The 14,614-nt window shown below is 46.4% G+C and overlaps 1 protein-coding gene across 2 annotated transcripts in view; it reads left to right on the top strand.

Annotated features, from left to right (window-relative positions):
- Positions 1–555: 555 nt before the first annotated feature.
- Positions 556–14,614, top strand: part of FAF2 (Fas associated factor family member 2) — a 29,953-nt gene continuing 15,894 nt past the window's right edge. Inside the window, exons 1-2 of one of the 2 annotated variants that reach the window (XM_074960171.1) lie at positions 6,744–7,646; positions 8,537–8,644. Coding sequence is in view for 1 of the 2 variants with exons in the window: in XM_074960169.1 (XP_074816270.1) it covers positions 607–669 (63 nt within the window). In the remaining variant the exon portion in view is untranslated. Of the gene's footprint in view, positions 670–6,743; positions 7,647–8,536; positions 8,645–14,614 lie in introns of those variants that run through there. The other variant, XM_074960169.1, reaches the window with a different exon arrangement.

Raw genomic sequence — 14,614 nt, 5'->3', positions numbered from 1 at the left:
TTGAAACCAGGAGGAGACCTGGGCGGGGGGCGGCGGGGACAGCTTATCCCCACTTGGCCCCTGCAGGGTTCTGACATCTCCCTCTGCAGCCCCTGGTGCTGAGCACAGTCAGGCCTGGGGCCTGACCTATGTCTCAGGAGGTGGGAGGAGGGCTGCCCAGGCCTAGGAGAATGCAGCCCAGGTTGCAGAGGGCTGGTCCATCCGTGGCCCGTGCAGCCCAGCAGCCCAGCCCGTTGTGCCCGCATGGGGCTGAGGCTGAAGGCCCGGGGCCAGACTGTGGCCGGAGGCCAGATTCGAACCCGACGGTCCCCCCCGCGACCACGGCCTTCGGGCATCTCCGGACAGCTTCGTGCCAAGTTCGGGAACCGCCGCTGGTTGGTCACGTGGCACCTGTGCCAGGGTTCGGGTATTTCCGGACAATCCCGAGTGAGGTTCGGGCATCTCCGGATGGCGCTCGGCCGTTTCCGGCTGGGCCAGGGAAGCGGCCGTTGGCAATGGGTCCGGCTCACCCCGGAGCAGCTGCCAGCCGCGCCAGGGCGGAAGTGCGGCGGCGTGGTACGTCAGTTCCGGAGAGTGACGGAGCGGCGGGTCAGAGGCGGCGGCAAAATGGCGGCGCCTGAGGAGCGGGAGCTGACGGCGGAGCAGACCGAGCGGCTGCTGCAGTTCCAGGTGCCGGCCCGGGGGGAGCCGGGCCCGGGGCCCCGCAGCGGCCCGACGGGCGAGCGGGGCCAAGCCGGCCTCGACTTCCCCGGCGGGGCCTCGGGGGCCGCCGAGCCCTGTCCCGCCGGGGGCCCCGGGCGCTCGCGGAGCCGGGCCCCGCCCCAGGGAGCCCGCGCGCGGCCGGGAGCTCCGCCTGCGCCGGCCGCGGGGCTGGGCAGGGCCCGGGGCGGGGACCGTACGGGCACGAGGCCCCTGCCGCCGTGCGGCCCTCGGGACGGGGCCAGCGGCTGCGACCACGCCGAGCCCCGCAGCGAGCAGGTGCATTGCTCGCCCCATCCCCGCCCCCCGGCGCTCTGGCCGGTTCGCCACGCGGCGTGCAGCGTGTTCTGCAGGGCGCCGTGGACTCTCCTGGTGGCTTGCAAGCGCTGGGGGCTCTGATTAGTGTTCCTGCACGCGGGACGTGAGTTGGGAATGAGTCAGTGCACCTGCCCGCAGGGCAGTCTTCACAGACTGCCCCAGCCTCTTTAATTACACGCCCTGGGAAATTCCTTGCGTGCTTGCCAGTGCTGAGTGGGAAGCTTTCCGTGGGGGGGGCGAAGCAGGCAGTTTCTCATTCTCTTTGTCAAATAAGTTTCCAACCTCCTAGTTTTGAAGGCCCGTAGATGTTTAAGGCTAGAAGCGACCCCTGTGATAATTTTCAGAGTAGCAGCCGTGTTAGTCTGTATTCGCAAAAAGAACAGGACGACGTGTGGCATCTTAGAGACTAACCAGTTTATTTGAGCATAAGTTTTCGTGAGCTACAGCTCACTTCATCGGATGCATCCGTGATACATTCATGCATCTGATGAAGTGGGCTGTAGCTCATGAAAGCTTATGCTTCAGATAAATTGGTTAGTCTCTAAGGTGCCACTAATACTCCTTTTCTCCTTGTGATAATGTCATCTGACCTGGATAACATAGGCCATAGAACTTCAGCCAGTAATCAACCACAAATTTTGTTTGTGGATGTTGAGTACAATTATTTAGATGTTAGCTGTGGTTTTTCCACATACATCATAACATTTGCATGGCTAAAAAGCATATATTGGAGATGTGACCCCATGAGTGCTTTATAAAGCAAGCATGGCCCAGATGTAGGTGAACATGATGAGGGAAGTGGTGGTCAGGAAACTACGTTGGCAAACATGCATCCGATGAAGTGAGCGGTAGCTCATGAAAGCTTATGCTCAAATAAATTAGTTAGTCTCTAAGGTGCCACAAGTACTCCTTTTCTTTTTGAGGAAAGAGACAGTCACACAGGAGAGGCAGGAGACTATCTTGGAAAGAATTGAGCCCATCCCTGTGTGGCTTGCAAGGTCCACATGGACTCTTGTCATTGATCAGTTCTTAAATGTTTATGAAAACCTAAGGAAGTTCTTAATTAAAAAAAAAAATTAACCTGAAGTTAAGGTTAAAAGAATCTATTATACATGGACTGTTTGTTACTTTAAATAAGACTGCGGTCTGCATAACAGCTGTATAATTTAAAAAGGTAATTAAAGTCTTTAAGGTCAGTGATGAAATGAAACCAGGTGATGGAGGGATAATGTTTTTCAACTTTTGGTTGTTTTCATGATTCCCTTATGAAAGGAGGGCAGAGTTAAGGTGGTTTGAGTTAACTCTGCATTTGTGTACTTACAAGTATCTTGGATATTTTTTTTTTAAAGGGGGAACTTTAACTTGGAATTTCCAGGCTCATTAACGTGTTTGAGAAAATTCGTAGTTCTTTTCAAGGGTTTGTTTTTTCAAGAAATGATTCTTTCAACTTTAATTTCAGTTTGTTATGGAAAAATAGCTTCTATTTTAAGTCAAACATAAATATTAAGTCCTTTTGTATCCTTGAATTGTCCTGTCCAATACTGTGCGAGCAAACAAAAGGTTCTTAATTTGGTTTTGGTCAAGGGCTGTCTTTAGGGACATCTGAAGAGAGAAGCTGGATGTGAGTAGGTTTGGGAAATCCAGACAGAGATGCAGTTCTGTTTGTTAGGAGCCAGAACAAAGTGAGGCTGCTTTTGTAGGATTTCATTATTGATCCATGTTCATTATGGCATTTCTGGCCTGATTCTCAAGGTTCTGACTGTGTTCTAATGTAGTGATGGCTGAGCGTTGGCTTTCCTCTGCAGACACAGAATGGGATAGTGTCTGTTGTGATGAGAAGAAATTTGCTTTCAAAACTGTAGTGTCATTCAAAAAAAGGCAATGAACCTACCTCTCATCTAAATTCGTTAACAAAAGTAAAATAGTGGCATGCGGCTGAAAGGAGCCAAACATCTCTTTAGTTTGAGGAGTGGGAAGATAGGAAACTTGTTAGCAAAATGCCTCTGATACTTTGGGCATCACAATACATATCAAAACCCTTGATAAACACACTTGCAAAGAAATTCTCTTCTAAAAAAGATTTGGGAAAGGCTTTTGTGTTGCTAGACGTCAGATGCTCTTCGCCCTTGGAAACATAATTCTCTGGAATTTGGCAGTGGGTTGGGAATTAACAGTAGTGCCAGTCATGAGGGTGTGAGGACTTGCATCTTTTATGTGATGTTTCAACATATGAGTCTTCCAGAGAAAGAGAAACTTCCTAAAAGTCTAATATACAAACCCCCACAATCTTATGTTTGCTAGTACTGACCTCTTGAGCAAATATGCTACTAAAACATTGAATTCCACTTCTCACTGCTTTGATCTGAGAAGCTTTCAGGGATTTTAATCTGCATCTCAAAACTGTAGGGAATGGACTGCCTCACAAAGCAGCTTCAACCTTTTTTCTTAGGGTTCTGTATCTTATATGAGAAGTTGAAGTGGTATATGGGAGACAAATGTTGAACTTTCTAGATGCTTGTTTTTAATGGGGCTTTTGTGGTTCTTGATATTGTAGTTTTTGAAAGTTCCTGTTATGTAATGCATTCAGCATTCATGCATTCTGAGCCCCCATGTTAGGTTGCATTGTTCTGCTTGAGAGCCTGTTTGTGACTGTTACTCTGAAACCTGTTTGTGACTGCTGGTTTGCTGGGATTAGCTTTTTTGTTATCTCTTTATATTTGTCTAAAGGTATAGTAAGAAGTAAAGTGAATTGAGTAAAAGGACAAGGCCTGTGAATTCAGAGAGAGATACAGTACGTAGATACTCTGGTGATGGAAGGCTTCTGACACTCGGGGCGCCAGGGGTCTCTGGGCTTCTGCCCCACAGGAGCACCGGGGCTCAAGGCTTTAGACCTGGGGGAGCACTGGGACTCAGGGCTTTAGCTACAGGGGGAGTGCTGGGGCTGAAACAGGCACTCCCCTTATAGCTAAAGCCTCAGCACCCCATGAGTAGCTGAAGCTGGGAGCGGAGCTGCAGGGCTGAAGCCCTGAGCCCCAGCACCCCACATGAGGCTGAAACTGGGAGTGGAGCCGCAGGGCTGAAGCCCTGAGCCCCCACCTGGAGCCCTGACCACCCCTCCACCCTGCGGCTGCAGTTCCAACCCCTGTGTCTCAAGCCCCGAGCCCCAGGGCTAGAGCCCCAAAGCAGTGCAGTATTTGCTTTTTGTTTGGGGTTTTTTTTGTCTGCGCTGCTGCCTGATTGATTGACTTCCAGTTCCACAGGTTGTCCAGTTGACCAGCAAGTCCATAACTCTGATGCTCATACCTTTTGAGGGTCTACTGGATAGCAGTAAAGAGGAAAATTATGGTTAAGTGGAATTGTTTGAAAATGTCATTTAGGCATTTGAAACTAAAGACTAATAAAATGTGCTACTTTTTCTGGCGGGAAAACCTTTACATGATTATCTGACAAATTCACATAAGATACTGGAAATTAAAGCTGACTGCAATTGAAGTGTGGTATTTACTTCAGATTTCTAACATGGTCTTGCTGGCTAGTGTATTAAAAAAAAGGGGAGGGGGTTTGCTGTTAATACAAAGGTCCCTACAAGCTATAGGGAAACTGCATTAATATTTTGCCAGCAAGAATGGTCTAAATATGGTTCTTGACTGACAGTTTGAACTGTAGTCATACCAGCCATTAACATTCAGTGGAAAACTATTTTCAGCGTCAGTGAGATGATTTATAAACATCTCTGAACTATGCTGCCTCTACACTGGAACATGGTAGCAAGAGTGCTGTTTCACAAGCTGATGCTGGTCCTGAGGTTGCATCTACACAGGCAGTTTTGGGGGAAACCTCCTATCGCCAGTACATCTCCATTGGTTGTAACAGTGGTGGGAGTACTAATGCAAATTGTGGTAAAACTGTTGTAGGCTGATATACACTAATGCTCCCAGTCGTGGGAGGTTTCATGAAAATTGCCATTGTGGATAAGGCCTGGAATGTTACCAAGAACACAACAGCAATATTACAGTGATGGTCAGTGAATAGTGTTGTGAATTAGTACTCATCAAAACATACACCTAGCTAACCAGCTCTGTAAGCCCTCCTGCAAATATTGTAAAGATCAACACTCTTTAAAACTAATGGAACTTGGGTAACTTACGTAAATTAAATTGTCATGGGATAAGAGGGAAGATCCTTTCATGGATTGAGAACTGGTTAAAAGACAGGGAACAAAGGGTAGGAATAAATGGTAAATTTTCAGAATGGAGGAGAGGGGTAACTAGTGGTATTCCCCAAGGGTCAGTCCTAGGACTAATCCTATTTAGCTTATTCAAATGATCTGGAGAAAAAGGGGTAAACAGTGAGGTGGCAAAGTTTGTAGATGATACTAAACTGCTCAAGATAAGACCAAAGCAGACTGTGAAGAACTTCAAAAAGATCTCACAAAACTAAGTGATTGGGCAACAAAATGGCAAATGAAATTTAATGTGGATAAATGTAAAGTAATACACATTAGAAAAAATAACCCCAACTATACATACGATATGATGGGGGCTAATTTAGCTACAACCAATCAGGAGAAAGATCTTGGAGTCATTGTTGATAGTTCTCTGAAGACGTCCATGCAGTGTGCAGCGGCAGTCAAAAAAGCAAATGGGATGCTAGGACTCATTAAAAAAGGGATGGAGAATAAGATGGAGAATATCTTATTGCCCTTATATAAATCCATGGTACGCCCATATCTTGAATACTGCGTACAGATGTGGTCCCCTCATCCCAAAAAAGATATACTGACATTAGAAAAGGGAACTAAAATGATTAGGGGTTTGGAACAGGTCCCATATGAGGAGAGATTAAAGAGGCTAGGACTTTTCAGCTTGGAAGAGAGAAGACTAAGGGGGAATATGATAGAGGTCTATAAAATCATGAGTGGTGTGGAGAAAGTGAATAAGGAAAAGTTATTTACTTGTTCCCATAATATAAGGACTAGGGGCCACCAAATGAAATTAATGGGTAGCAGGCTTAAAACAAATAAAAAGTTCTTCACTCAGCGCACAGTCAACCTGTGGAACTCCTTGCCTGAGGAGGTTGTGAAGGCTAGGACTATAACAGGGTTTAAAAGAGAACTGGATAAATTCATGGAGGCTATGTCCATTAATGGCTATTAGCCAGGATGGGGAAGGAATGGTGTCCCTAGCCTCTGTTTGTCAGAGGGTGGAGATGGATGGCAGGAGAGAGATCACTAGATCATTACCTGTTAGGTTCACTCCCTCTGGGGCACTTGGCATTGGCCACTGTCAGCAGACAGGATACTGGACTGGATGGACCTTTGGCCTGACCCAGTATGGCCATTCTTATGTAACAAACTGTGATGTATATTTGCTTTTCATCCAAAAACTGCTACTGTATTTTGCGTAACTTAAAAAGGAGAGAATGTTCTGTCAGGGCAGGCAGTCCTGTTAACAGTGCCCAGCCGTAATCCTGATCTGTAAAAACAAAGGTGTGAACAAGTTTCTGAATCTTGTAAATATGCAATCGCTAGCGGCATTTCAGGGTTATTAAAAGAGATGGTGATGAGGAGCTTTACAACACATGCTATTCAAAGGCTTAGATGCTCCATTGTAAAAACTCAAATGCCTGAACAAATAGCAGGCAGCGGGATAAAGTATGTGCTTGTGTCCACTCAGGTCCAGTGCTTTGAAAAGGCATCCAGAATGTACATTCATTGATGTCTAGACTAAGCTATAAAGTTAGGTCAATGTAAGCCACCTTGTGACAACCTAGTTGTGCATGTGTCTACACTTAAATTTGTCTCCTACCTGAGTAAGCATGCTGTTACCGTAATGCAGTAACACCATCTCCCCGAGTGGCACTGGGCCATGGTCAATATACTGAGGCCGACACAGTACAAGTGTAGATACTGCATTTCCTATGTTAACCTTAACAGACTTCCTGCAGCTGTCTCCCAATGCGCGAAACCAACCACTCTGGCCAAAATTGTGAATTTCACTGTCCGGGGGGTCACAGAGACCAGATGCCTTCCCCCCCCCCACACACCAACCTGTTAAAGCACTGCAGATTGTTGAAATGCATTTTCCTGATTGTCCAGTTTGGCGAGCACACCTAGCAGCTCTCCATTGTTGTGTGCAACTGCCCAGCTGACCATGCAAGCTACACGCTCCAGATCCATTCTGGCTTGGAATGGACAGAAGGTATTGGATTTCCTGGGCCTGTGGGGAAAAGAGGACATCTATGAGCAGATTGCATGGGGCATGCAGGAGAAGGGATATATGAGAGAGCAGCGGCAATGCTACCTGAAAGCAAAGGAACTGCAGCAGGCATATCAGAAGGCCAGGGAGGCCAACAGTCGATCCAGTCTGAGCTGCAGACTTGCTGCTTTTACAAAGTGCTGCATGCCTACTTCGCAGAGACCCCACCACCACCCTGCGCACCATCATGGATATCTCCGAGAAGCCCAAGTCACAGGCCCCTAAGTTTGAACAGTGAGGAAGAGGATGGGGGACATGTGACTGATGGGTTTGGCTGCACTGCAAGCCAGGACCTGTTTGAGACTCCACTGCGATCCAGTCAGTCCTGGCAGTAGATCATGGACAAGCCCAGTGCAGGGGAAGGAACCTCAGGTAAGTGTGTAAATATATTTCCTGTTGGTGATTAGTGATGTACTGATGGCATCCCCAGCTTCACAGGACGCAGCTATCGACTTTTCACTCACTCACTAATACTAGAAGTGGTAGCAGTACAACAAAGAGAGGCAGAGGCGTTGTTTGCTTTTCATTCCCCTGTACAGTTAGGCAAGGGGGCGTGCAGAGCAGTTGGATGTCACTTGAATCTTCCTGAGAGATCTCGATGAAACTTTCGTGGAAGTACTCTGCAATCCTCACCCAAAGGGTTCTGAGGGTGGCAGCCTTATTTCTTCCTTTCCCATGCCAGTTGTCAATAACTTCAGCAGGCACCACTGCAGTAAACAGGCTGGCAGCGGATGGGCCCAGGTGCTTTTGGGACCAGCAGCAGCTGTGCTCTCTGTGCCTGTCAGGAGTGAGATCTGCTAAAATCACTACCGCATGTGGAAAATGGTTGCAATATTCAGTTCCCGTGATCTATACTGATAGTTTAATATCGGAGGGGTAGCTGTGTTAGTCTGTATCCACAAAAACAACAAGGAGTCCAGTGGCACCTTCAAGATTAACCGATTTATTCGGGCATAAGCTTTCGTGGGTAAAAAACCCACTTCAGATTCATGGATCAATAAATCTATTAGTCTCTAAGGTGCCACCCAACTCCTCATTGTTTTTGTGATAGTTTAATGTAACTGAGCCATTCCCCCCTCATTTTCTGCACCATGGCTAGTTCTGTGAGCGTTGCCATGCACAAGCGCTCCGAAGCAGAAGTGTCAATAAGCATGTCTTGTTTAAAACTTGGAGGGGAGCAAGGGAAGGGAGTTCTGAATGTTAACTTTTGCTTTCCGTTGTGACCGTACTGACGATGGTATGTTTGTGTGTTTTATCTGTAGCTGCTGCTGTGGTGGCCATGAGAGATTCCTCTTCCACACCTGCCAAATGCTGAGCCAGACAAAGAGGAGAAAGAAGAGAACTCAGGATGACATGTTCAGCGAGATCATGTAAGAAGCCAGTGCTGCATCAGACTGGGAGCAGAGGGCCTGGAGGGTGAATATTGCAGACTGTATGGAGAAGGACAGAGCAGACAGAAGAAAGGTGCAGAAAAAGGAGAGGGAGATGCACCAAGACACAATGGAGCATCTCCGGCAGCGCACACAGATGTTGCAGACTGTTGTGGACCTACAGGTTCAACAGTCACGGGCTCGCTTCCCTTTGCAGTCCATGGAGAACTCATTACAGCACTTCCCTATGTCCCTCTCAACATTCCATGTGGCATCAGGGGCCCACATCCCTACTCTGACCACTCCATGCCAGGGGACGTTAAAAACAGCTACACCTTCACATGCACTGACCTGTGAAAGCCATGGTTGCTTTATGTGTAGCTAAAATGGACATAAATGTTCCTTTCCCTTGTAAAGTTCTATTCCATAAATTTATTCAGTTTTTAATGTTTTTGCTTTTAAATTGCAGTTTTCTTTGCACCGGTTTTGTTACTCAGTTTTCTGTTGGGAAAATTAATTAACATATGCTGCAGAGTGGCTAGTGGTACTGAAAGTACCTGCTTGCTGCTTGTTGTACAGTGTGACACAACTCAGGATCAGTGACAAACACAGTGTAATAATCATAAATGCACAGCAAGCACCACAAAATTAATAGTTACTTTGACAGTGTTATATTCCTAGATGTACGCTAAGCACCACACAATTCCTAAGAGGCCTCAAAACAGCAGGTCCAGGTATAGCCCAGTACACAACGCGTTACTGTGATTCGCTGTTCAAGTGCTCTTCCAAAGCTTCCCTAAGCTGTAGAGTTCCTTGTTGAGCTCATCTGATAGCCCTTGTGTCTCACTGTTCCAAGTCAGCAGACAGCCACTCTACCCAGTGGCAACTTTCCCCCTTCCCTTCACAGATATTATGCAGGACAAGCAGGCAGCTGTAATGGCTGGGATATTTTTTTCACTGAGATTCAATCTTGTGGCCAAACAGGATCAGCGTCCCTTCAATCTACCAAAAGTGCATTCAACTGTCGTTCTGCACCTGCTGAGCTGATAGCTATTGAGGTGGCTGGTGTTTGACTTCATGAGCTGGAGGCTGGAGCCCCCAGGATCACTAGTGTAATTTCAACATTGCAAATGGTAATCAGCTGGTTGGGAAAGAGAGCACCTGCTTGTAGCTTTCTACAAAACTGCCTTCTTAAAGATGCAAGCATCATGCACCTTCCCTGACCAGCCAGTGTTGATGTGGATGACTCATCCCCGGTGATCCAGCAAGGCTTGCATAACCATAGAAAAGTAGCCCTTTCTGCTGACATGCTTGGTGGCAAGGTGATCTGGTGCCAAAATAGGGATATGCGTGCCGTCTCTTACTTCATTGCCGTTTGAGAACCTCATTGCTGCAGATCCAGTCACCGGGTCCTGCATGTTGCTGAGAGTCAGTCCTGCATAGCTGGAGACAGTTCATGACCTGCACACTTGTAGGACAATGGCTCCCACCCTGGATTTTCCAGCTCTAAAATGACTTCCCACTGACTGGTAGCAATCCAGCATTGCAAATTACCACAAGGCGATTGCTACTCACTTCTCTGCTGTCAATGCAGCTTTCATTCTGGTGTCCCTATGCTGGAGGCCTGGGGCAAGCTCGGCACATGGATCTGGGAATGCGACCTTGTGCATCCAAAAGTTTTGCAGTCACTGTTCATCATCCTAAGCCTGCATTAGGATGCAATCTCACCAGTCAGTGCTCATTTCTCAGGCCCAGAAGCGGCACTCCACCATTTGCAGCTGCTTCGTGAATGCCACCAACGATCTTGAATTGGTTCTCGCTTGTCTCTCAGCAATCTGCCCTCCTGCAAATCATCATGTTCCCCATAGCTCTTCTTGCAGCTATGCCAATACTGAAGGATTGTGTGTCTTGTGCTTGCAACGCTTATGGCAGTGGTTAAGAGCTGTTCAGGCTCCATGATTATGTCACGGAAGGTGGACAGCAAGGAGGGCTGCATGGGATTTTTAAACAGGTGAAAATTGTGGGCTATAGATGACATGGAATGGAAACAGTTGTAATCTGGTAAATTGACCTCTTGCACCCAGTCACCCTTGCATGACTAGTTTCTGCCTCATCATGAAGTGCCAAAACTTACTAAAAGACAGTGAGCTGGATGGTGGTGGGTTGCGTACTGGAATACCTACCCATGGTGCACTGTGCTGTGCATCAACACAGCCACTCCTGGTGAGTACGCGCAGCACAGATGCAAGGAGCCAAATAGGAAGATACACAAGCAATATACTAACTGCAGTGGCTTAATGCCAACATAACTTGTGGAGGCAAAAGTTCATATTGTAGACATGCCCTTAGGAACATAGTTTGTTATCCAAGTCCTTGTTTCAGAAGGATACTTCATAATAGCAGACAGTGAAGTGTGGCTGGAGTTAAAAGCATGGAATTTAGTTGAATGAAAGCAAATTTTGTAAAAGATCCTTAAAGCTGAGACTTAATGGCCATGAAACTCACTGATAAGTAAGGATAAGATTGTCACGGAAGTCAGATTCCGTGACTTTCAGAAACCTCCATAACACTTTCCCTTCAGCCCTGGGGCAGCGGGGCTGGAGCTGTCAGCCAGTGAGGGAGCCCCAGATATCCCAGATGCCGCGGGTGGCAAGGGGGGGGCCTCAAAGTTCCCAGTCACACACAGGTCATGGCTTCTGTGACTTTTTGTTTGTTTCCCACAACCTGTCTGTGACTTTCACTAAAAATAACCATAACAAAATCGTAACTTTACTGATAAGATATTTCAGCAACAAAAGCAGGTGTCATTGAATTGGAGATCTCAGATGAACAAGGCTAGAAACACCTGATTTAAGTGACTGAGGGCTTGTCTACACTTGAAATCATGCTGCAGCTGCTGCAGCTGTGCCATTGTAACGCTTCAGTGTAGACGCTACCTATGTTGACGGGAGTGCCTCTCCTGTTAGCGTAGTTAATTCGTCTCCCCAAAAGGCGGTAACTAGGTCAATGGAATAATTCTTCCGTCCTGGCACAGTCTATGTCAGGGGTTAGATTGGCTTAACTGTGTCACTCAGGTGTGTGACTTAGCTGGGTCGACATAACTTTTTAGTACAGACCAGGCCTGACTTAAATGCTACAATTGGAGGCCTGTGAATATATTTTTGTATGTACGCTGTCACTGAGTGGTGTCAGGCTAACGAGGAAAGCTGATCATTCTAATGACCGTGAAGTCTCTTAGGGGAAAGAGAAGCTGAACTGCTGTACTCTTCTAACTCTAGAAAAGGTCCAGTCTTGTAGCTGTGGCAAAGAGTAGATCGGCATAGTCAGAGTGCTCAGGAGCAACAGAATCCTGATTTAGTCCAAGTGCTAAATCTCAAGCACTGCTCTTGTTTACAAGGTGAATTAATAGTTGAGGGAGAATCCAAAATGTTTGTGTGTGGGGAGAAAAATCTCAGATTCCTAAAACAGATGAGCCATCCATCTTCAGTATGGCAACTGAAGTCCCTTGATCCTCAAAACATTCTCACCTGGACAGCCAAAGGTTTTCAAGAGGACCTGGATATCTGTTCTAAAAGAGCCAAGTAACTTGGGGAGGTAGCAAGCAAAATTTAACAGGAATAGCAAAAGTGGACAGGAGTGAAAGGTGCACAGATTTAGAAAATGGATGGGTATAATTGGAGACTGCCCAAAGGAATTTATATCAGATTATCACTCCACCTTCACAGCCAGAGCATGCTGTCTCTTGCAGTAAAGCAAACCTGTCTTGTGGCAGGTTGGATCTTGCCAAGTTTCTGTAAGGCTCAAAATTAAAATAGGAAACCGAACTTAGCCCAAAATATTCTCAAGTATTGAATGAGAACTGACTTAGTGAGAGCTTGTCTCACTATTTTACAGAATTGGGAGTCCAAGTGGTAGACATGATACTTGTTGCATTTTGCTAAGGAACAGATCCTCTGTACCTCAGAATGCTTCATCTGTGATGAGTAATGTGCAGTTTAGGCATTAGGAGCTATAGCACCAAGCAGCCATATCCTCTATGCTATAGGGCACCTTCAAATTTCAGACACCTGACAGCTCCTTATTAGATATCCCAGCACCCCCAATACCTCAACATCTTGGGGTAGAAATGAAGAGCCTGGGCTTTTCACCAGGTTATTTTCCCTGGACCTCAGACAGTGTAGGCCTACCCTATTAATATATTTTGCTTTCCACAACCAACTCTCTGTACAACTTTTCCATGAGTGATGTACCCGAGTATTCGGATTCTAATATCTAAACTGTATTGTTAAATTTATTCACCTAAATTTGGGTTATTGCTGATTATGCACTATATGTATCTTATGACTTTTCAAACTTTTTATTTGTGAATAATCTAAGAACTATACCCAGATCATAGAATATCACGGTTGGAAGGGACCTAAGGAGGTCATCTAGTCCAACCCCTTGCTCAAAGCGGGACCAATCCCCAACTAAATCATCCCAGCCAGGGCTTTGTCAAGCCTGACCTTAAAAACCTCAAAAGGAAGGAGATTCCACCACCTCCCTAGGTAACGCATTCCAGTGCTTCACCACCCTCCTAGTGAAAGTTTTTCCTAATATCCAACCTAAACCTCCCTCACTGCAACTTGAGACCATTACTCCTTGTTCTTTCATCTGCTACCACCGAGAACAGTATAGAGCCATCCTCTTTGGAACCCCCTTTCAGGTAGTTGAAAGCAGCTATCAAATCCTCCCTCATTCTTCTCTTCTGCAGACTAAACAATCCCAGTTCCCTCAGCCTCTCCTCATAAGTCATGTGTTCCAGTCCACTCTCACAGATCTTGGGAGACAGCCCCCCCTACTCACCAGCAACCACACACCACACAAGAGAACCACTAATCCAGGAACCTATCCTTGCAACAAAGCCCATTGCCAACTGTGTCCACATATCTATTCAGGGGACACCATCATAGGGCCTAATCACATCAGCCACACTATCAGAGACTCGTTCACCTGCGCATCTACCAATGTGATATATGCCATCATGTGCCAGCAATGCCCCTCTACCATGTACATTGGTCAGACTGGACAGTCTCTATATAAAAGAATAAATGGACACAAATCAGACGTCAAGAATTATAACATTCAAAAACCAGTTGGAGAACACTTCAATCTCTTTGGTCATTCGATTACAGACCTAAAAGTTGCAATTCTTCAACAAGAAAACTTCAAAAACAGACTCCAACGAGAGACTGCTGAATTGGAATTAATTTGCAAACTGGATACAATTAACTTAGGCTTGAATAAAGACTGGGAGTGGATGGGTCATTACACAAAGTAAAACTATTTCCCCGTGTTTATCCCCCCTCCCCCCGCCGACTGTTCCTCAGATATTCTTGTCAACTGCTGGTAATAGCTCACCTTACCTGATCACTCTCGTTACAGTGTGTATGGTAACACCCATTGTTTCATGTTCTCTATGTATATAAATCTCCCCGCTGTATTTTCCACTGAACGCATCCGATGAAGTGAGCTGTAGCTCACGAAAGCTTGTGCTCAAATAAATTTGTTAGTCTCTAAGGTGCCACAAGTACTCCTTTTCTTTTTGCTAATCATTTTTGTTACCCTCCGCTGGACGCTTTCCAGTCTTTCCACATCCTTCTTGTCATGTGGAGCCCAAAACTGAACACAGTACTCCAGATGAGGCCTCACCAATGTTGAATAGAGGGGAACGATCATGTCCCTCGATCTGCTGGCAATACCCCTACTTATACAGCCCAAAATGCCATTACCCTTCTCGGCAACAAGGGCACACTGTTGACTCATATCCAGCTTCTCGTCCACTGTAACCCCTAGGTCCTTTTCTGCAGAACTGCTGCCGAGCCATTCGGTCCCTAGTCTGTAGCGGTGCATGGGATTCTTCCATCCTAAGTGCAGGACTCTGCGCTTGTCCTTGTTGCACCTCATCAGATTTCTTTTGGCCCAATCCTC

Source organism: Natator depressus, chromosome 8, assembly GCF_965152275.1.
Source record: "Natator depressus isolate rNatDep1 chromosome 8, rNatDep2.hap1, whole genome shotgun sequence".
Taxonomy (NCBI): Eukaryota; Metazoa; Chordata; order Testudines; family Cheloniidae; genus Natator; species Natator depressus.
This window is presented reverse-complemented; position numbering and strand designations above follow the sequence as displayed.